At 45.6% G+C, this 22,289-nt stretch overlaps 2 protein-coding genes and 1 long non-coding RNA gene across 4 annotated transcripts in view; 1 reads left to right on the top strand and 2 right to left on the bottom strand.

Moving 5' to 3' along the window:
- The window catches only part of TXNDC11 (thioredoxin domain containing 11), a 58,555-nt gene extending 50,478 nt beyond the window's left edge, over window positions 1-8,077 (bottom strand). Inside the window, exons 1-2 of one of the 2 annotated variants that reach the window (XM_068967344.1) lie at window positions 7,833-8,077; window positions 179-395 (exon numbers count right to left, since the gene is read on the bottom strand). In XM_068967344.1, the coding sequence (XP_068823445.1) occupies window positions 179-395; window positions 7,833-8,077 (462 nt within the window). Of the gene's footprint in view, window positions 1-178; window positions 396-7,832 lie in introns of those variants that run through there. The other variant, XM_068967345.1, reaches the window with a different exon arrangement.
- Window positions 8,078-11,640: 3,563 nt separating this feature from the next.
- On the top strand, window positions 11,641-14,461 carry LOC138077118 (uncharacterized). Its single transcript, XR_011144692.1, has 3 exons — window positions 11,641-11,844; window positions 13,661-13,849; window positions 13,965-14,461. It is a non-coding gene; the product is annotated as an uncharacterized lncRNA (long non-coding RNA).
- Window positions 14,462-16,142: 1,681 nt separating this feature from the next.
- Window positions 16,143-22,289, bottom strand: part of ZC3H7A (zinc finger CCCH-type containing 7A) — a 37,690-nt gene continuing 31,543 nt past the window's right edge. Inside the window, exons 20-23 of the mRNA XM_068966997.1 lie at window positions 21,999-22,107; window positions 20,044-20,177; window positions 18,093-18,256; window positions 16,143-16,995 (exon numbers count right to left, since the gene is read on the bottom strand). Coding sequence (XP_068823098.1) covers window positions 16,806-16,995; window positions 18,093-18,256; window positions 20,044-20,177; window positions 21,999-22,107 — 597 coding nt within the window. The 3' untranslated portion in view covers window positions 16,143-16,805. The remainder of the gene's footprint in view (window positions 16,996-18,092; window positions 18,257-20,043; window positions 20,178-21,998; window positions 22,108-22,289) is intronic.

Raw genomic sequence — 22,289 nt, 5'->3', positions numbered from 1 at the left:
CAACAAGCACAATCAGAAAGCCTCTGCTCACAGGGGCTTTACGATTTAGGCTAGAAATAAGGCTCCTGGCCTTCACCCTGGCAAAATCAGCCATCTGGGAAAGGTGTCTCTGTGGGGAGAACCTGCCCTGCACCTAGACTGCCAGTCATCTGATGGTCAGGCTGAATGTCCACCTTACCTGGTCTGAAAGCCGACTTGCTGCTTGTTCAATCTCAGCCCTGGCGGTGATGGACTGGCCACACCACGGAGCATAGAAGAACAGCAGCACCACCTCCGAATCCCGGCGAATGTGCTCTGCGTAGTCCAGCTGCCCCTGGAAGAGGTCAAGAACCGGAGACCTCGAGGAGAAAAAGCTGACAGGTGGCTTTGCTGGAATTATCACATCTTTTGCTCGACTAAAAAAAGAGCAAACACAAGATTGTTTAGTTTATCTTCTAACAACAGCTCTGTGTAGAAAGAGAACAAAGCTTAAAAGAAGAGTCTTCTCTTAAATAAGAAAAGGGACTTCCCCAGACACTGGCCTAGAGGATAAAAGTAGTACTTTACGCTAAGCGAAGTCAAGATTTGACTGAGAGAATGCAAGACATGTTCAAAACATGTTAAATGACATGTTAAAAACATTCTCTAACACTGTCTGCCCTGGGTGTGGGGTGGGAGGGCAGTGGAGAGCAGACAAGAAGAATGTCTTTGAATAATCCGGACTCTTGCCTCCCCCACCCAAAAGACTCCATCCTTATCGGACTCTTGCCTCCCTCACCCAAAAGACTCCATCCTTATCTCTCTGCAGCCTTGCTCTCCACAAGCCACTGATGTCCAGGGTTTCAGAGCCACCAGTGAGCTTGCTCAGAATCAAGAGGGGGGAGCACGCATGGCACCACTAGGAGGCATGGGAAATGCTTACAGTCCACTCACATTGAGTCCATTAGCTGCGGCTGGCCTGTACTTAGGACACTCAGGTAAAAGTAATAATAATGTAGATGTCTCCATTTGTATGTATGCATCATGATCCAAAGGTTAATAAAGATAAATAGCAAAGCAACTGCCCATTTAACTGGAAAACAGGTTTCCCAAGTATGTACTTAAGATTCACAGAAGGTCAGGGGAAGAAAGAGAATAAAACTAAACAAGTGGCCAGAGCCAAGACAACAAGGTCTGTGCTGCAGCTGCATCCCACCAGGTTAAAGGGCCCCAGTGAACACTCTTGAGCTGTCCACACATCTGGATTAAAAGAGTGTAAAACCATTAGAGCAGCTTAGCTAAGAGAGAAAATAAAAATGGAACCCTACGAAAATTCAATTAACCCAAAATTTCTTAGATGTTCGGTGGTTGACACTCCCTGCTTTCAAACTGCTGAGGACCTGGGTTTGGTCCCTGGTTGGGAAACAGATTCCTGCAGACCATGTGGTTGGTACCAGGTTGGGGGGCGGGGAAGGTGGTGTGGAAGGTGAACAGAAAAAAGACCAAGAGAGGAAGAAAAACCAGAAAGTATAAATGGAAAACAAACAGCCAGATGGTAAACACAAACTCAACCATATCAACAAATACATTAAATACGAAAGGACTAAACCATCCAATTAAGAGGAAGAGATTGACAGGCTAGATAATGAAGCAAAACCCAACCATATGCTCTCTAAAAGCATTTTAAACATAAAGACATAGACAGCATGAAACCACAGGGATGGGAAAAGATAAACTACATACATAGTAAGCACAAAAAAAAGCTGTAATACATCATTAGGTGAAAGGATAAACTAATTTGTGTGTTCTTACAATTAAATGTCACTCAGTAATTTAAAAGAAAACAAACCGATACATACTATAACTGGATGAGTTTCAAAATACACTGAAAGAAGTCAGACACTAAAGAATACATATAATATGAATGCATTGACATGAAATTCCATAACAGGCAAAACTAGTCTATAGTGAAATCCATCACATCAGCAGTGGTCTAGAGTTGGGAGTAGAGCAAGGAAGACCGGCTGCAGAGGGTGCTGAGGAAAGTTTCTGGGGACAAGGAATTAAAAGGGTAGTGGTGGCTACACTGGCCAAAAGCCATGGACCTACATATGTAAAATGTGGGAATTTTACCAAGTGTAAATTATAGTACAATGGCACTGATGAGAAATAAGTTTGGCTGATGGGTCACCTCCTTGGTGAGGACTGCTCTGACAATTCTTCCAATTTTTTTTTTTCTCTCAGATTCCTATTAGTTGCTTTCAACAGCCCTCACCATAATCTGTGACTTACTTATTTGCCTGTTGATTAACTCCATTAGGGTAACAACCCTCGATCTTTTCTTCACTGATAAATCCTCACTGTTTAGCAGCTCCCAGTACTGCAAAGGTCAGTAATGAGTGAAATGAACAAACCTACCCTACTCACCTCATCTGAATATATGTGAAAGCAAATTAAATCCATACAGACATATATTATTAATCTGAATCAAAAATGTCAGAAGGTGCATTTGCATTACAAGGAATGATTCTAAGGACCACTTTATTCTAACTTTATATGTGTTCAAATGCACTTGATCATCTGGTCTCTCAGTACACAGCCAAGTAGCAGGACGGAGGAACAGGCAGGAACATGCTACCAGCTCTGAGATATGCAGCAGACAGACAGACAATCAGAACCAAGAAAGAAATTGGGCATCTAGGTTGCTTCCACGTCCTGGTGGTGGTTTAGTCGCTAAGTCGAGTCTGACTCTTGCAACTCCACAGACTATAGCCTGCCAGGCTCCTCCATCCATGGGATTCTCCAGGCAAGAATACTGGAGTGGGTTGCCATTTCTTTCTCCAGGGGATCTTCCCCACCCAGGCATCAAACCCGGGTCTCCTGCACTGCAGGCAGATTCTTTACCAACTGAGCTATGAGAAGGCCCTCCATGTCCTAGATGTTGTAAATAGTGCTGCAATGAACAGTGGGATACAAGTGTCTTTTTCAGCTATGGTCTCTCAAGGGTATATGGCCAGTAATGGGACACAGAAGCAACCTAGCTGTCCACTGACAGATGAATCGGTAAAGAAGTTGTAGTGTAATACAATGGAATATTATTCAAAGCCATAAAAAGGAATGCATTTGAGTCAGTTCTAACAAGGTGGATGAACCTAGAGCCTATAATACAGAGTGAAGTTAAGTCAGAAAGAGAAAAACAAATACTATATATTAATACATATATACAGAATCTAGAAAGATGGTGCTGATGAACCTGTTTGCAAGACAGCAGTGGAGACACAGACATAGAGAACACACTTGTGAACACACTGGGGGAAGGAGAGGGTGGGATGAACTGAGTAACACTGAAACCTGTGTCATCGTATGTAAAATAGTCAGCCAGTGTGCAAACGCTGTGTGACGCAGGGAGCTCAAGCCAGTGCTCTGTGACAGCCCCGAGGGAGGGGAAGTATGTGTACCTGTGGCTGACTCATGCTGACATATGGCAGAAAGCAATACAATACTGTGCAGCAATCATCCTTCAATTACAAATACATAAATTAAAAAAAAAAAGAAATCATACAAATACCCAAGACCAAAGCTACTCTTAAGAGTCTTGGGTCATTCAGTTTTGAGGAAGAGTACACACCCTTCTCTACATCTAGAAGGTTTTAGCTTCCTGAATTAAGACAGTTTTAAATATATTGCTTCCCCATTTTAACCAAAAATTATTAACATCATAAAGTAATGCTGTTAAAAGTCAGAGCAAATCTCCTATTTATGCACTCATGCTAATATTTTAACTCTGCAGTCAGGGAGCTTTGTCTAAGTATAACATCTTCATAACCCCAAAAACTCAGTCACTTACACCATAATTCAAAAAAAAAAAAAGTTCCACTGAGCAAATGTCACTGTGCTTCAGGCACTGCTGTATAGGAACTAAGGGACCTGTTCTCAAGGGGCTTCCTTTCTCAGGAAAGAAGACATGCAAACAAGCAAACCTGTAAACAGACATAAAACCATACAAAATGATCACGCTCGCTGGAGAAGTCAACACGGAAATGTGGCAGGGCACCTGGAAGCTCCTTCATGGGGTGGAGACATGAGTGACAGGAAGGCAGTCACCCAGAGGGAAGGCCCTGAGGCAAGCTGACACATTCTGACAAGTCCAAAAGTCTTTGGAGGCATTATTTTTCTACTCTTCAAATTTGGTGGTAAGAGTTAAATACGTAAAGGAGGGAAAATGCAGGTCTGTGGCAAATCAAAGGACAATCATCAACCTAGTACTGTTGATGAGCCAGCTCAAGTAAACGAGCCAGACAAGCCCGTGGCCCGTCAAAAAGCAAACACAACCGGGGCAGAGAAACTCATATGCGTCTGCCCCAACAGAAGCATTCATGAGTTGCCATTTAACTCCTAAAATTAGCTACTGTTTTTGAGAAACCATACAGAGATTAAAGATTTCCTGCAGCTTTGAAGCCAAAGTCTCAGGTACCAAAAAACTCAAAAGAGCTGGTTGCAAACAAGGAAGTCCTGTTGCAACTCCCAATTTCTATACCAGAATCACGCTCTACACCTCCTTCCAAAGAGGGTCTGAGGCAGGTTTGAGCTTACAAAACAAAATAAAGCAAAATGAATATATATACATAGAGAGATAATGGGGGACAGGGAAGCCGGGCGTGCTGCAGTCCACAGGGTCCCAAAAAGTCAGAGATGACGGAGCAACTGAACAACAGAGATAACAAAGACAGACACCCAAAGACATACTTATAACTTTTTCCCCACAAAAACACACCCACAAAGCAGGGTAAAAGGAAAGGATGAAGTCATGGACATTCAATGCATAGAAAGGCAGCTAGGACAGAGATTAAGTGCTCAGAAATGCACAACTAATTATTAATAGTGTTTCAACCCCAAATCAACCTTTTTTCTTTTTTAAAAAATAAGCAATAAGACACTAAAGGGGATTGTCTTATTTCAGGTCTGGAGCTATTAATAAAAAATAACTTAAAAAAAAATTCTACTCTTTAAGCCTCTGTCTTCATTAAAACACAAGATCTTAAAAGCAAAATAGGAAAAGAGCAGCAGAAATGTCAGAGTCAGTTGTAGAATAAAGTAGTATCATGACACCATTCAATCAAAGGAGATTATTAAAAAATCAATTTGAGTCTATTAAAAGACTGTCAAATTTGTGGCACAGAAAGAAGCTGGACAGGCAAACAGGCTGTTCACTGGCTCATTCTCCCTGCCTCAAGCAGGTGGGATCTTGCTCAGCCTGCTCCATTAACTGGATTTACACTTCTTCCTGAAATCTCAAAGGACTTTCATATCTACTAAGTCTTGTTCTCTCAGAGAAAACACTACATTTTATTGCTATAAATGGACAAACTGATGCAAGTAAGCTCTCCACCCTTGGAGGAGAACCTCTCTTCCTCATCTGAACTCGAATACCACGCTTCTGTATTCTACCTTGTAAAATACTTTGTGTAATTCCCTTGTGTAGGACGTGACAAAGAACACAGTTAAGAGCCTGGTTTCTGACAATAAAGGATTCAAACTCCAGCTCAGCCACTTATCAGGTGGAAGTGAATTGGGGCAAGTTTTGCAACATGGCCAAAGCTCCAGTCCTTCGTGTGTAAACTGGAAAAGTAAGAATATGTATATGTGTGTGTGTGTGTATGTGTGTGTATCTCTCTCCAGACTTTGCTTGGTGACTTAAGTGATCCATAACAGGCTCTCAGGTCACGTGTTAAATAGATAAATGCATTCATGGAATCTGTAGTTCTCAAACAGGTGACTCCGTCCCCCAGAGGACATCAGGTATGACCTGGAGACATTTCTTACTGTCACATTGTGGGGGGTGGGGGGTAAGAGCAGGTAGTAAGTAGAGGCTAGGGATGCCGCTGAACACCTCAGAATGTACAGGGCAGCCCGCTACCACAAGAATTATCTGAGTCAAAATATCAACAGTACCAAGGCTGAAAAACCCAGCTGGCAGGCTGCACCTGGCACAATGGCAAACGCTCAATAAGGGTTTTTGTTTAGTTTAGTTTTTTTACTATATGACTTTTTTTCAATTAGGGGTATAGTTGTTTTACAATGTTGTGTTAGTTTCTGCTATACAGCGAAGTGGCTCAGCCATACATATACTTCCATGTGTGTGTACATATGCTCAGTCATGTCCAACTCTCTGCGACCCCATGGACTGCAGCCCTCCAGGCTCCTCTGTCCATAGATTTTCCAGAAAAGAATACTCAAGTGGGTTGCCATTTCCTTCTCCAGGGGATCTTCCCGATCCAGGGATCAAACCCATATCTCCTGCATCTCTTGCACTGGCAGGTGGATTCTTTACCACTGAGCCACCTGGGAAGCTCATATGTATCCAAGATCCCCTTCTTTTTGGATTTCCCTTTCATTTAGGTCAACAGAGAGCATTATGTTGAGTTTTCTGTGCTATACAACAGGTTCTCATTATTATCTATTTTATACATATTAGCGTATATACTGGAGAAGGCAATGGCACCCCACTCCAGTACTCTTGCCTGGAAAATCCCATGGACGGAGGAGCCTGGTAGGCTGCAGTCCATGGGGTCGCTAAAAGTCAGACACGACTGAGCGACTTCACTTTCACTTTTCACTTTCCTGCATTGGAGAAGGACATGGCAACCCGCTCCAGTGTTCTTGCCTGGAGAATCCCAGGGACTGCAGAACCTGGTGGGCACAGAGCCGGACACGACTGAAGCGACTTAGCAGCAGCAACAGCGTATATATGTCAATCCCCATCTCCTAATTCATCAGCGATAATTATTACAATTTCTTCTTTCCACTAAAATCTCCAATCTTTTGACATCTCTTTGACAACAGGGGTCATATATTCTCCTAAACAGACTCCATAAAAATGTTCCAAGTTGAAATCTTCCCAGTGGCCACTATACCAGTCAGTGGCACCAGAAACTTATAAATAAACTGGAGTCCCAGGAGACACACTGTAGACACACCAAAATACGAAAACACACTCGACACACTAAAACATAAAGCAAAATTTGTACTTGTGTCCTTTTCCAAAGCAAGACACATTAACTGTCTTTCCTTCCCCCACCTCACCCACTAGCTCCAGCCTACTCAGGCTTTTCTTCCAGTTTCAGGAAAACACCAGTCCACCAGTCTTGTCCAGTCCCAGGACCTTTGCACCTGCCGTTTCCTTAACCCTGGACATTTCCCCCCGGATCTCCCCAGTCCTGGCCCCTTCCCCTTCTTGGGTGATTCTCCTATGTAGTTCCCCGGGAAGGTCTTTAGGGCCCCACCCTCATTGCTTCTATTCCCTGCGCAGCACTTACTGAAACCCTTTAAGATTATGTTAAGGTTACTCGTTTACTGAGAACAGGGACTTCTGATATTCATCACACACCCTCGAAGAGCCGTCCGCATACAGTAGGTGTGGATAAATAATCGTTAGATCCATGAGTGCATGAATTCTCAACGTCCGGGACGCTAATGGTCTTCTACGCCAACCGAGGCATAGGGAAATAAAATGGGTGATAAATAAGGGTCCTACAGGATGGGCAAAAGTGACGGGTGCACCCCCAAGAAATCCCAACAGGTGACAAGCACATCAGAACCTGGCCCACCTTTCCTGGTATGAAAATGGTAGGAAGGGCGCCGGGCAGCACCTCACAGCCTCGCCTGAGGGCTCGCTGGCCGGCGAAAAGGGAAAGCGGCGGGCAGGGCCGCATGCCGCAGGGTCAAGTCCACCGGCCAGGGCAAAGTCAGGCCCGACTTCCGGAGACCGCTTCGACCCTCGACTCTGAGGCTCCCAAGCCGGCCACGCGCCGCCGGCCCGGCCCAGGGGCGCCGGCCCGGGGCAGGGGGCCGGGGTGGGATGCGGGCCGCCTCACCTGCAGGTAAACTTGAGGGCGAGGAGCAGCGCGCAGCCGAGCGCCACAGCCCCGCAGAGCAGCTCGGGCCGCCGGCGCGCCATGAGAGAGGCGCCGCGCAAGCCGCGGCGGAGCCGGCCCTCCGAGGACGCAGCCGGGGCCGGGCTGAGGGAGCCGGAGCCCGCGGGGCCGCCGCCGCCGCCGCCCTCGTCCTCGGCGTCGTCGCTGCTGCTGCTGCCGCCGCCGCGGCCTCCGCATTCCGACATTACATGCTCCCCGTCGCCGGCTTTATACCGCCGCCGCCGCCGCCAAGGGCCCGAAGGCCCGGCCCGGGTCAGCCCGTCGCTCCCCAATCCCGCAGCTCGCCGCTCCCGCTAACCCCGAGCCTCCACGTCAGCCCCGCCGCCGCCGCGGCTCCCGCCCCCTCTGGGCAGAGGGCGGAGCCGGACACCACTCGGAAGCCCCGCCCCCGGAGGGCCACACCCCTTGCTCGTGGCGTCTGCGCGGCCCCACCCCCTAGCAGCGCCGCCGCGGAGGCGTGTTCGTCCCACAGGCCCCGCCCCACCCCGTCCCTGGAGTCTGCGCGCACGCCGCTGTTGCCACGTGCTCGCCCCGCTTACGTCCGTCCGTCCACTGAGTCTGCGCAGGCGCCGCGGCTAGGTGTCCGGCTCCTCTTACTGCGGGTTCAACTCGGCGCTGCCCTAAAGCAGCCCCGGGCGGCGGACAGTCACCGCCTGGCTCCGGGAGCTTAAAAGAGCTGTAATGGTGACAGCAGTCGTGTCTGGGAAACACCTGTGGAATTGTATTGGCGTCAGTACTAACCTCACAGAGATGCTTTGAAGGTTAACTGAGGTCCTTGATGGAAACTGCTGGGCCAATAGTGAGTGCTAAAGTCTTAGGGACTGTTCTCTCCCAGTGTCCATTTCCTGCACAGTGAAGTGCTGTGCGTCACGGTATCACGTCCCTACACCACGGCCCTGGGAAAACGGTCTGTGCATCCTGTACTCACTTTAGAGATCGGAAAACCGAGGCTTGGAAAAGCCTCTTGACCGCGTCCACTAGGCATTAGGGGAGTAGACTTGAAAGCAATTTGGTTAACAAGCCGCTCGAGCGATCCTCTGCCAACTCTTAAATCCTTTCTGACTCTAAATGTTAATGAAAGTGAAAGTCGCTCAGCCGTGTCCGACTCTTTGCGACCACATGGACTATGCAGCCCTTTGAATTCTCCAGGCCAGGATACTGGAGTGGGTAACCTTTCCCTTCTCCAGCGGATCTTCCCAACCGAGGGATCGAACCCAGGTCTCCCCGCATTGCAGGCGGATTCTTTACCAGCTGAGCCACAGGGGGAGCTCCAAATGTTCTAAATGTTAAGTTAGGTCACTTCTAAATAAGTTTTTGTGATTAAAAAGGACAAGTCAGAGAAGGATGAAATATGATTTGAGAGTGACTGGGATTGTTTACCTGGGACACGTGTGCCTGGAGCTAAGAGAATGTCCCTAATTACCCAACAGCTGGGGCCAAAGATCTAGACTAGACTTCCGCTGTCAGTAACTACAAACCAGGTAAATAAAACGCAGAGAGAACTAAGGCAGTATGATACCACACAAAAAACAAAAACAAGAAAAAAAAACAGAAGATAAGAAGTCACCTAAGCCACAAGCCAGCGTGCTAACCCCAGTGCAGGGTTTCCAGGGAGGTAAAGGGCCTTTACTGACTATGCCAAAGCCTTTGACTGTGTGGATCACAAGAAACTGTGGAAAATTCTGAGAGAGATGGGCATACCAGACCACCTGATCTGCCTCTTGAGAAATCTGTATGCAGGTCAGGAAGCAACAGTTAGAACTGGACATGGAACAACAGACTGGTTCCAAATAGGAAAAGGAGTACGTCAACGCTGTATATTGCCACCCTGCTTATTTAACTTCTATGCAGAGTACATCATGAGAAATGCTGGGCCGGAAGAAACACAAGCTGGAATCAAGATTGCCAGGAGAAATATCAATAACCTCAGATATGCAGATGACACCATCCTTATGGCAGAAAGTGAAGAAGAACTAAAGAGCCTCTTGATGAAAATGAAAGAGGAGAGTGAAAAAGTTGGCTTAAAGCTCAACATTCAGAAAACGAAGGTCATGGCATCCGGTCCCATCACTTCATGGGAAATAGATGGAGAAACAGTGGAAACAGTGTCAGACTTTATTTTTGGGGGCTCAAAAATCACTGCAGATGGTGATTGCAGCCATGAAATTAAAAGACATTTACTCCTTGGAAGGAAAGTTATGACCAACCTAGATAGCATATTCAAAAGCAGAGACATTACTTGGCCAACAAAGGTCAGTCTAGTCAAGGCTATGATTTTTCCAGTGGTCAGGTATGGATGTGAGAGTTGAACTGTGAAGAAGGCTGAGCGCCGAAGAATTGATGCTTTTGAACTGTGGTGTTGGAGAAGACTCTTGAGAGTCCCTTGGACTGCAAGGAGATCCAACCAGTCCATTCTGAAGGAGATCAGTCCTGGGTGTTCCTTGGAAGGAATGATGCTAAAGGTGAAACTCCAGTACTTTGGCCACCTCATGTGAAGAGTTGACTCATTGGAAAAGACCCTGGTGCTGGAAGGGATTGGGGGCAGGAGGAGAAGGGGATGACAGAGGATGAGACGGCTGGATGGCATCACTGACTCGATGGACGTGAGTTTGGGTAAACTCTGGGAGTTGGTGATGGACAGGGAGGCCTGGCGTGCTGCGGTTTATGGGGTCGCAATGAGTCGGACGACTGAGCGACTGAACTGAACTGAAAGGGCTCTAGGAATGGCCACCTTCCTAAGTGGCCCAGAGCATTCAGTTTGTTAACCATGGAGGCTCAACATGTTGGTAGCTCATGTTTGTATGCCATTGTGCACTTTGGTTTGTATATCTCATCTTTTTTTTTAATACTGTTTTTTTTTGGCTGCACCAGACCTTAGTTGCAGCATGTGGGATATAGTTCCCTGACCAGGGATGGAACCTGGCCCTCCTGGATTGAAAGTGCAGAGTCTTAGCCACTGGACCACCAGGGAAGTATCTCCTCTCACAATCCCATTTTTTTTTTTTGCTCTTTGCTTCTTTCCTTTATGTTAAGTGGCTCTTTTCTAAAACACTGTTAATTCCTTTACTGATTTAAAACTTATTTTTTCAGTTTATATTCTTAGCGGCGGCCTTTAGGGATTGTGTGTTAGTTGCTCAGTCGTGTCCAACTCTCTGTGACCCCACTGACTGTAGCCCACAATGCTCTTCTCTCTGTGGAATTCTCTAGGCGAGGATACTGTAGTAGGTAGCCATTCTCTTCTCCAGGGGATCTTCCTGACCTAGAAATCAAACCTGGGTCTCCCCCATTGTAGGCAGATTCTTTACCATCTGAGCCATCAGGGAAGCCCTTCAGAGATTATAGTATACATTTTTTTCTGAATCTACTTCAGATTTACACTAACTTAATTCCAGTAAAATACAGAAACTGCTCCAATATAGCTCCATTTCTTCCTTCCATTTTAATGCTATTATTGCTCTTTTTTAATCTACTACAAAGCCAGTGTTATATTATTGTTTTGTATAATATTGTTGGAAGAAGCTGAGAAAAAATTTTTAAATGCATTTCTAGTTTTTTAAAAGATGTTAATTTTATTTACCATTTCTAGTTCTCTTAATTTGTTTAGATCTGAGTTAACACAGTATATTGCTAACAAGAACAAATACGGTCCAAAGTCATGGGTACTCATTCACTGTAGGCCAATAGGGCAGAATCCACCCTACTCTTTCATAAGACACCTGTCTTTTGCACAGGGCTTTATAAAGTTCAAAGTGCTTTTGTTGCCTCTGGGCTGTTTCACGAGACCCACTATATCTTATGGCAGTGCAGGGCGGTGTCTGACAAGCCAGGAGACCAACGTATGTTTCCTTTACTCCTCTGTTTCCAGACATTGCTGCTCCGGCAACGATGGACAATGGGAAATTCATTTCAGATGACACCAGGCCATCTGGGTCAGGCTGCACTGCTCTTCACGGTTTGTTCTTGTTCAGTCATTAAATCATGGCAGCCCTAACTAGTCCACGTCAGCCAGTATCTGTGCTTTCGCGGTCACTGTTCATACCGTGATCAGGGTGGTGGCGTTTGCATAGGGCCAGGGAGAAGATTCCATGTGTTTCTTTCTTTGTGTGCGTGCTCAGTTGTGTCTGACTCTTTGTGACCCCATGGACTGTAGCCTGCCAGGCTCCTCTGCCCATGGAATTTTCCAGTCAAGAATACTGGAGTGAGTTGCCATTTCCTCCTCCAGGGGATCTTCCCAACCCAGAGATCAAACCCACATCTCTTTTGTCTCCATGTTGGCAGGCTGATTCTTAACCACCATGCCACCTGGGACATATGTTTTTCCCAGGTATTAATCCTGTCTTAGAATTGGGGAGAAATAATGACTTGTTAATTTTTTTTTAATTAGAGCTCTTTCTTTTTGTGTGTGTGCAAATAATCATAACTTTCCCCCTGCTCAAAATTGTATAATTCTGTCTTTTAAACTGTCTCGTTACTATTGTTTCTAAGCCAAATTTGGTTATTTTTAAAAGTGTGTTACTATGGTAACATAACTCAGAAAGCAATGCTATCACTTGCTTCAAATGTTTTATTCTACTTTGTCCCTTCATCAGCTTCCTTAAATCTGAGTCTCTGGTTTGGTATTCTGTCACTGTTTCTTGCACAAGAAAGCCCATTATTTTATATCCTGTAGTTTCAACAAAATTTTTTAAAAATTGAAGTATAGTTGATTTACAATATTGTGTTAGTTTCAGATGTACAGCACAGTGTGTTTTGTGGATTATGTTCCATTATAAGTTATTACATATTAGGTAATTCCCTGTGCTACATACAAGCTATAGTAATTACAAGATATTCAGTAATTCCCTGTACTATGTAGAAGGTATAGTAAATCCTTGTTGCCGATCTATGTATAGTAGTTTGTATCTGTTGATCCCATACTCCTAATTTGTCCCTCCGTCTCTCCTTCAGTAACCAAAAATTTGTTTTCTGTTTGTGAATCTGTTTGTATTTTGTATACAGGTTCATTTGTATTATCTTTTTAGATTCTACCTATAATGGATATCATATAGTGTCTTTTTCTGATTTATTTCACTAAGTATAATATTCTGTGGTCCATCCAAGTTGCTACAAATTTCACTTTTGTATGGCTGAGTTAATATTCCATTGTATGTATATGTATGTATGTGTGAGTATATATATATATACACACACATATACTTATATACATGTATATAACATGTATACATTTGTTGTTGTTGTTTGGTGTCTCTAAGTCATGTCTGACTCTGCGACCTCATGGATAGCCTTCCAGGCTCCCCTGTCCTTGGGATGTCCCAGGCAAGAATACTGGAGTGGGTTGCCATTTCCTTTTTTGGGGGAATCTTCCTGACCCAGGGATTGAACCCGTGTCTCCTGCACTGCAGGCAGATTCTTTACCGCTGAGCTACCAGAGACATGTATTTATGTGTGTGTATATATGTGTGTGTGTGTGTGTGTGTGTGTGTGTGTGTGTGTGTGTGAAACATCTAATGCTTAATGATTTTTTTTTGCTTGTTAATTTTTAAAGCCTCGAAGCATTTACTTACTAAACAGGATGTGCCTAACAAGGTACAGGTTGGCAGGTAACGCAGGAGGGAGCCCACACCCTGAGCCTACTAGGTAAAGCTGGACAATGGTGCGGTTTCTTGGAGACTTTATATCAAGATCAAAGAGTTGGCTTTCCATAAATTGGCACTCCTTGTTCCCTTGCAGTAAGTACTGACAGAAAATCCATATGCTCATCTCTGCAGGTCAACTAAGGAGTGTTTGAACCCACACTAACTGCCCAGGGAACATGCAGTCCTTCGGTTTCAGTGGGGATCACTGGAACTCAGTCAAAGGCAAAGAGCCCTCAAAGAGCAGACCCAGGAAGGTTGAGGATGATGGAGAGGCGTGAGCACTTCCAGCCCCGGCCTACTGTCCAGGCACGTCCAACACAGGTGGGAGAACTGGGCAGAGGAAAATCTACCTGTCACTTCCCAACACCTCTTCAGGACTGATGGGCCCAGCTCATTGTGGCCAACACAACTTACACATGAATGTTCCTATTCACAGGAGCCTGAAGGAGGAAACAAGCTGAATGCCCATCACCAGAGGAATGGGTAAACAAAACCTAACAGATCTGCACAATGAAGGATTATTCAGCAGTTAAAAGGAATGAAATACTGATAACATGCTACAGTGTAGATGAACCTTGAAAACACTTACTGTTCAGTCACTAAGTCGTGCCCTCCACAGACTGCAGCACACCAGGCTTCCCTGTCCTTCACTATTTCCCGGAGTTTGCTCAAACTCAAGTCCATTGCGTCAGTGATACCGTCCAATCATCTTATCCTCTGCTGCCCTCTTAAACATTACACTCACTAAAAGAAGCCAATCAGAAAAGGCCACATATTCTATAATTCCAGTTACATGCAATGTCCAACACAGGCAGAAAGCAGATTAGGGACTGCCCTGTGCTTGCCTAGGACAACCCTAGACAAGACTCTGAGCTCAAGATGCAGGGGGCCTGGGTTCAATCCCTGACCAGGGAACCTAGATCCCACGTGGCACAACCTGGCACAGCCAAATAAATAAATGTTTTTTTTAAATAAGGAAAGCAGATTAGTGGTCACCTACAGCTTGAAAAGCAGGGGGAGCGGGTACACTAGGGTGTGGGTTTTATTTTCAGGGAGTAAAACACTTTTTCATTGTGGCGATTGTAGCACATTTGGATTCTACTAAAACCATGGATTTCTACTTTAAAATGGTAACATTTGGGGGTTTTTTAATTGTATCTCCATTTGTTAAACATTGAAACAAACAAAAAATCCACTCTGGAGGAGATAGGCAGATCAACCTGTCCAAGGAGACACATCGATTTATTAGTTTCCAATGCGGTTAATATTGCAGTTTTGCTCTTTTATACCTTATTTTCCTTCCCTGTCCTCACCCCAATACTATTCTCTTCTCTTCATTTCTGGGTTGGGGATGGGACTTCATCATGGAGTAATTAGACTGATTTCCTGATGCTGAATATTCACTGATGCTGGAAGGACCGACGCTGAAGCTTCAGTATTTTGGCCTCCTGATGCAAAAAGCTGACTCACTGGCAAAAACCTTGATGCTGTAAAAGAAAGTCAAAAGAGAAGGGGCCAGCGGAGGGTGAGATGGTTAGAGAGCATCACCAACTCAGTAGACATGATTCTGGGCAAACTCCTTCAGACAGTGAAGGACAGGGGAGCCTGGTGCGCTGCAGTCCGTGGGGTCGCAGAGTCAGATACAACTTAGTGACTGAACGACTAAATCCTGGTGCTGAGACCAAGGCTGTGGCCTGCAGGGTTCTTAGGTGGAAACCAGAGCAACAAACTGGATGACTTAGGCAGAAGTGGGATTTACTGCAAAGATGGTTCAGAGCACAGAGAACTGCGAGAGAGCCAAGGCACAGAAAATTTTGACGTGGGGTGTGAAAATCAAAAAAATTCTCCTCTTGACCAGTCAGAGGATTCCAAACTAGGTTTCAAGCCTAGGTTTCCAAGGTTAAAACAACCAGCTTTTTAAACTGCAGGTTGAAACAGAACAACAGAGATATCTTTTTTTAACATCTATTCTCCCTGGAAAGAGCACAAAAGAAGTCTGGAAGGATGGAGAAGAAAAACATCATGAAGGCCGTCAGACTAGGGAGACTTAGCAGAACAACAGTGCCTTTGTCTCTGTGCTGACCATGTCTTCAGCGGTCTTTCAACAACCACAACGACCCTATCGAGCGCATCTCGCTAGACGGCTATCTCTGCGGAGTCCCACAGCCCACGTCCTAGCTGACCACGTGTCCCCTTGCTGAGTGTTCATCTGAATGAAACACAGAAGAGCTCCTAGAGGGGTTAGCATGTCGGTCAATAAGAGAAGCCTTTTAGCAACCCGAATCGCAGGAGAGTGGGACTGAATGGCAGTTGCTGCCATGTCCCTCTAATATACTTTGTCATTAATTGCTTAAAGAAAAGTGTTTTTTAAAAATCTAGGGAATTCCCTGGTGATCCAATGGTTAGGATTTCATGTTTCCACTGCCAAGGGCCCAGGTTCGATCGCTGGTTGGGGAACTGGGATCCCACAAGCTGCATGGAGTGGCCAGAAAAAAAAAGATCTAACCTTGTGATTTTAGGACCCAGTTTTAACAATTCTTTGTGAGGCAAGGACCATACCACAAAATGAAAGACATCTATATATAAAATCTTTATTACAGGCAATATTGGTCCATACACTACACAATACCAACAGTACAAGTTTAATCTTTCAAAATCATCATTTAAACAGCAAAAGACCAAGAAATAAAATGAGTCAACTGATTATTTTTCAAAATAGTCTCAATGCACATTATCCTCAGTTCCCTTATTATAGTGAAACATACAAATACAGAAAAATACCCCATTTAACATATACTAGTGTTAAATGGTTATTTGGCTTAAAATCTGAGTTAAGAAAATCCTTTTTAGCAACCTACGTACAGATAAGTAGCGAACTTCATTAGACAAATTCGTTCCTCTTAAAAACGCGTGAAGAATTTCATCCATCATGTGTTCTGATCCTAGTACAGTGTTTCTCTCTCACCATCGTGGTTCTTATCTGAAGGACCAACTCAAGGAGTCGTCCTAGACATCACCTCTTCCCGAACACAATTCACCCAAATGTCCGTTCAACAGATGGCAACCAGTAGCGGTCACTTCACCATGTGACGCCCTAAGAGCCTGGCCAGACCTGTCCAACAGCCCGTTTTCCTACCTACTGTGGGTTGCTGCTCAGGAGGGACGAGAGACGCCAATACAAGCAGAAAACCTGCAGCTCCTCTGCTACGTGCCTTAGAACACTTTCAATTTTTCTGGTCAATGCCCTGATTACGTAACATACATAAAAGCCAGCATATTAGTTTAAATCTTTAAACAAAAAACTATATTTTCCAAAGTCATTATCATTGGGGGCAATTAAGTGATCTTTCCGTGCTTTGTTGAGCTTCATCTTTAGGGCGTCTCTTCTCTCTTCCCATTCATGAAGTTCAGCATTGCCGTGTGCAAATTTACAGCTGCTTCCTTCCGTGCAGGTACCATTCATATACCTGTTAGGACAAGTCAGCTTGGTAAGTGTCCACCCATTGTTTACAACAATCTTTAAAGTGTGCTCTTCACTACCTTTATGGTTTGTGTTAAACTTTTAGCTCAAACTCATAATCCTAGAAAAATGAGTATTTTTAATACTTTTATATTGGAGTATAATAAAAATGAGTATTTTACTGTCTTGGCATCTAGAATAGAGAAATGAGTACTTTAAACTATTTAAATGTACTACTTAATGAAAAAGATTGATTGCTGGGAAAAAAAATACTCTACTCCTTCCTGATGCAGTAGGAAGAAAATCAGGGGGGACCGGAAGTAGAAAATAATCTTCAATAATTCTACGTATCACATGGATCTAAATTGGGAAATCAAACAGAAATGGCCAACAACAAAATAAGGAGCAATTCAAAATTGCCTAGCTTTTCACTGAAAAATTTTCTAGCTATACTTAAAAGAGTGATACTATTAATACTATTTCCATCTGACCTGAGAAAGTTCCAGACTGACACTTGGAATATAATTCCAAGGCAGTTTCAAAAGTGATGAACATCTACTACGAAAAGATGGTTGTGAAGAGTCAGAGAATCCTCACTGCCAGCTCAGAGATCATCTGGGCAAGCCTGAATGAACTTACTTCCCTGTCTGGTTATCTTAAGATGTTTCACTCCAGTGAGGGCAAACTAGTGAGTCTTTTCAGGTAACGCAGGTGAGTGAAGGAAATGTTCAAGGAGCAACTAAAACTCTGAGCTCAGATGCCAACATCCAGGATTAGAAGACTTTGCCACCCAGGTACCCTGTCCACTGCATCCCAGGTAGCTCTCAGTGGCAAAGAACCTGCCTGCCAGTGCAGGAGAGGTGAGTGATGTGGGTTCGATCCCTGGGTCAGGAAGATCTCCTGAAGAAGGAAATGGCAACCCACTCCAGTATTCTTGCCTAGAGAATCCCATGGACACAGGAGCTGGAGGGCTACAGTCCATGGGGTCACACAGAGTCTGTCAACCGAAGTGATTTAGCCTGCACCATGTCTACTGATACAATGACTGTGGAATTCAAGCCAGACCAGCAGAGTTCACGTGGGAAGCTGCAGAGACCCACGTACCTATCACAAATACTAAAATAGCCCGTTGGAAAGCGGTGCTGCCAGCAGTACTGGTCGTCCTCAGTGTGGAAGACCTTCTCTTTGTGCTTCTCGGAGGAGATGTGGCCCTGCCACTGCTTCTCACTGTTGCAGTTCTTCCCACACATCCAGCAGTGAAAGTCCACCTGCAGCGCACGGAAGACATGTGTCGTGTCAGCAGCTGCTGTCCAGGGGGGCCCAGATTGACTAAAAAGTCCACCTAAGGCCCACATTCTATTCTTGGGGAGCCCGTCCAGCGTGGGTAGCTGGGAGAGATGGGCCGAGGGTCCCCCCAGCACACAGGAAGTAGAGAGCCGGGACAATGAGCTGGGCCAGGGGTCCAGGCACTCTCTGGCAAGAAGCTGGTGTGCTAACAAGGGAGTCTGTCGGGAGGATGGGGGGCCAGGTTCAAACCAGGGTCCCGGGGAGGATAAACACCATGAGGAAAATCAGAGAGTATGCGAAAGCCCAGGGCTTGCCTGCTGTGCAAGAACAAGGAGCAGCAACTCCACTCTTGCACATGAACTGAGCCCTTACTGCGGGCCAGGACGTGTGCCAGGGGCCAGGGAAGTACCCATGCTGGGAAGACACCGCCCTGGGGGCACAGACCCACGAACTGTATTAGGAACCCTGTGCTGCCACAGATGCAAGCGTGCGGTGTTTGAACAGTACTTCCCAAGTGCCCTGGGTCAATCCTGTGTGACGCTGGGTAAGAACAGGTTTACAGAGGGACTTCCCTGGCAGTGCAGTGGCTATGACTCCATGCTTCCAATGCAGGGGATGCGGGTTTGATCCCTGGCAGAGGAACCAGGATCTCACGTGCTAGGCGGTGCCGCAGGGCGGGGGCAAGGGGGTAGAGAGAAGAGGCTCACAGAGACAGGTGACTCTCACGACCCAGAAAGTTGGGGTGACCCTGCTCTGGAAACCCCAGCAGTACTTAAGGTGGCGAGGCAATCAGCGCTGAGCCCGGGCAGAGAGGGCACAGTCCACAGGGCTTATCGTGAGCAGAGACACGTCCTTGACCCGGGTCTGACTGATTCAATTCAGAAAGAGGCCAAAAAACCAAAACTGGAAACAAGGAGCAGAGTTAACGTGTACATCTGTGTCAGTTTAAAAAACCATGCTGGGCAGAACTACAGATTAGGATTAGACAGTCCAAGATATGGAGACACGGCCTGGAAAAAGACACACTGGATCTGGTCCCTCTGGGAAGGGTGACAGTTGGGGTTCCAACCTCATCTGTGATATTTTATTTACCTAACGGAAGCAAACACGGCAAACTGTTAACATCAGTTGACTTGGGATGGTCAGCTCAAGATACTCTCTATAATTTAACCCCTTTACTTTTCTGAAAAATGTTAAGGCTAGGGCAGTGAAACACCACAGGTGACTTATGTCTGGGGTGGAACCCAGAGACAGGCCAGACTGCAGCAGGATGGTAAGGGAACACGAGGACTTGGGGCAGGGTGGGCACTTCCCTGATGGTCTAGTGGTTAAGACTCCAATGCAGGGGGCATGGGTTCAATCCTCGGCTGGGGAACCAAGATCCCATGTGCTGCACAGCATTCCATCCAGAAACAAGGAGGGCCTGGGGGTGGGGAACCCTCCATTCCTGAGCACCTGCATGGCCCAGCACTGGGATACACCCGCAGGCTCATCATGCTTTGCGTCTCCCTCACAGAGGCATTCCGTAAGCTACCCAGGATCTCAGGCCAGTGACTCACCAGCTCCTGCTTCCAGAGTCAGAAAAAGGAGGCAGGAAAGGAGTTTGGGACAGAGAGGCTTAGACTTACAGTGGGGAGCCAGCGCAAAGAGAAGATGAAGACACCAGGAGGCGGGCAGGCCAGCTGGGAGCGAGGGAGCCAGGTTTGGGAGAAGGTGGGAAAGAAAAGGCCTGGAAGCACAGGCAAGGGCACCAACCTGCAGTACTTACAGTAACTTCTGCGTAATCCGTCGGCATGTGGATTTGCTTGCCATTCTCTTTGCTGGACTGACTGGCTGCATCATCGCTTTTCTCATTTTTTTGGCTCTTTAGCCAGAGTTCATAAAACTGCTCCATATCTTGTACTAAAGAAAAATGAACTCCTTTCAGTGGCAAATATTTAAAGACATCATTTAAATACACACAAGAGCGTGCACTCTTTTTGCATAAGTCAGCATAATTTTCAAAAGAAAATCAAGAGGCAAACAGAGATGATTATGTATTAGACACGAGAGACGGGCCAGTTCCAGACGCTCAGGGTAAGAACCAAATTCAGGTCCATTAGGGCACAGACAAACATTAGTTTTCAAGACTGATGAACTCCTCCCTGCATGTGCAAGACACCTTGTGGGTGTTTAAAATTCAGAGACCCAAGACTTCCCTGGTGGTCCAGTGGTTAAGATTCTGAGCTTCCACTGCAGGGGACACAGGCTTGATCCCTGGTCAGGGAACTAAGATCCCACATGCCGCATGGTGCAGCCAAAAAATAAAATTCAGAAGCCATTTCAAGGGCATTGCTGAAAAGGAAAGCCACAGCTTCACAACGGCCCACGTCAAACACTCGTTATCAGTGCCGTAAACACACAGGCAACTTACACAGCTCCTCACTGTTTACTGAGAAAGGTTGAGGAACCTACTACAGGAACCAAGATTCTGGCCCTGATGGGGCCCCGTCAGTCCAGCTACTGTCCCAGAGGACTGACACGCAGGGGTGCAATTTACAACAGCACAGTAATGACCGGGTCCGGGGCTGTGGCTGCAAGCTGCTTCTTACAGTAGGAACAAGTGTATCCGGCATTAGCATCCACTGATAAAACTAAGGTTTCATGGCCTCAGCACCACCTGTGTGCTGAGCCAGATAATTCTTTGCTGCTGGATAAGCCTTGTGCACTGTACGATGTTTAACAATCTCCCTGGCCTCTGCCTACCAGCTGCCAGTAGCACTGCCCCACAAGTCATAACAATAAAAAAGGTCCAGACGCTACCAACTGTCCCCAAGGGGAGAGGGGTGTGGGTGGCAACATTCATCCCCAGCTGAGAGGCACTGAGTTAAAAAATAATAATAAAGCTGGAAATGAGGATCTGGTCAAAACCCAGCTCTACTGTCTGCTCAAGTGTTTCTAACAATATACCTCCAGCTAAAATTAGAGATACAATAGGAAATCCTTCTTCCTTCAGGCCAGTGGTAGCAGGAATTGCTGCAGGAGCCCTGATTTGCAAGGATACCTTCAGGATATCCTCAAGTCCTCACTCCAAGCAAGGAGTCCCACTCACACAAGTCACTGAATGTTTACATGGCTAAAATACAATAGGTGATGTGCTTAAATCCAAATGATTCTTGTAATCCCCAGACTGCAGATCTCAAGCCATCCATAAATTTTTATCACTTTACTTAAGACTGAAAAACAACGATACTGGTAGCAAAACCTTTTCTGGTCAGAAGTGAAAGGTTGCCTGAGGCTTCTTTCCAAGGCTCTCACAGTAAAACTGATGCTTGACCAAGACAATCATTCTCTCCTTGGGCCTTTGCATCTGGGCCTGTTCTACCCGTAAGAGTTCCCAGAAGAAACCTCCAGTTCCAACCTGATAAATTCAGGAGTGACTCTTCACACCAGGAGCAGGTGATCTAACCCGGGCACTCATGGAAGGACTGAACTTCCCCAGACAGTGACTCAGGGACATGCCTATGTCATCAGAGGATGCTGACCTATGTTTTTGTATCCAAATTTGACCTAAGCAAACATGACTGATGGTCAGACTCTGCTTCACTGATAAAATGAGATAATGGCTTAGAGCACAGACTGCCTTCTGTGTTCCCTGTAAGCTGGCAATTTACAGGGAGGAAAGAGACTTCCAGGCGAGCTGGATTCCGTGGGTGTCAAGGCCATGTTTAATCATCAACTTACTCCCGTTCTCCTTCATGTAGGTCCACACTTCTCGTTCCTCAGGACTGTGAGCAAAGGAACAGTTTCCAATGTACTGACATTTTTTCCCAGAAGCAATATGATTGCACAGCTGTATTAAAAAAAAATACATGAATATGCTTTAAGACAGAGTACAATGAGTAAAACTGCCTAATTTTTACATGTAAGCAAAATAAATATTATCCATGCTAATGCTGAGTAATATAATTTTTAAATGAGATTAATTTGCTCCTATTCGAATTGACTATAAGCCCCAAAGACATGAGATGATAT

The sequence above is a fragment of the Capricornis sumatraensis genome, chromosome 3 (genome assembly GCF_032405125.1).
Source record: "Capricornis sumatraensis isolate serow.1 chromosome 3, serow.2, whole genome shotgun sequence".
In the NCBI taxonomy this organism is placed as follows: Eukaryota; Metazoa; Chordata; class Mammalia; order Artiodactyla; family Bovidae; genus Capricornis; species Capricornis sumatraensis.
The sequence above is the reverse complement of the archived record's forward strand: the minus strand, read 5'-3'. Positions and strand labels throughout refer to the sequence as shown.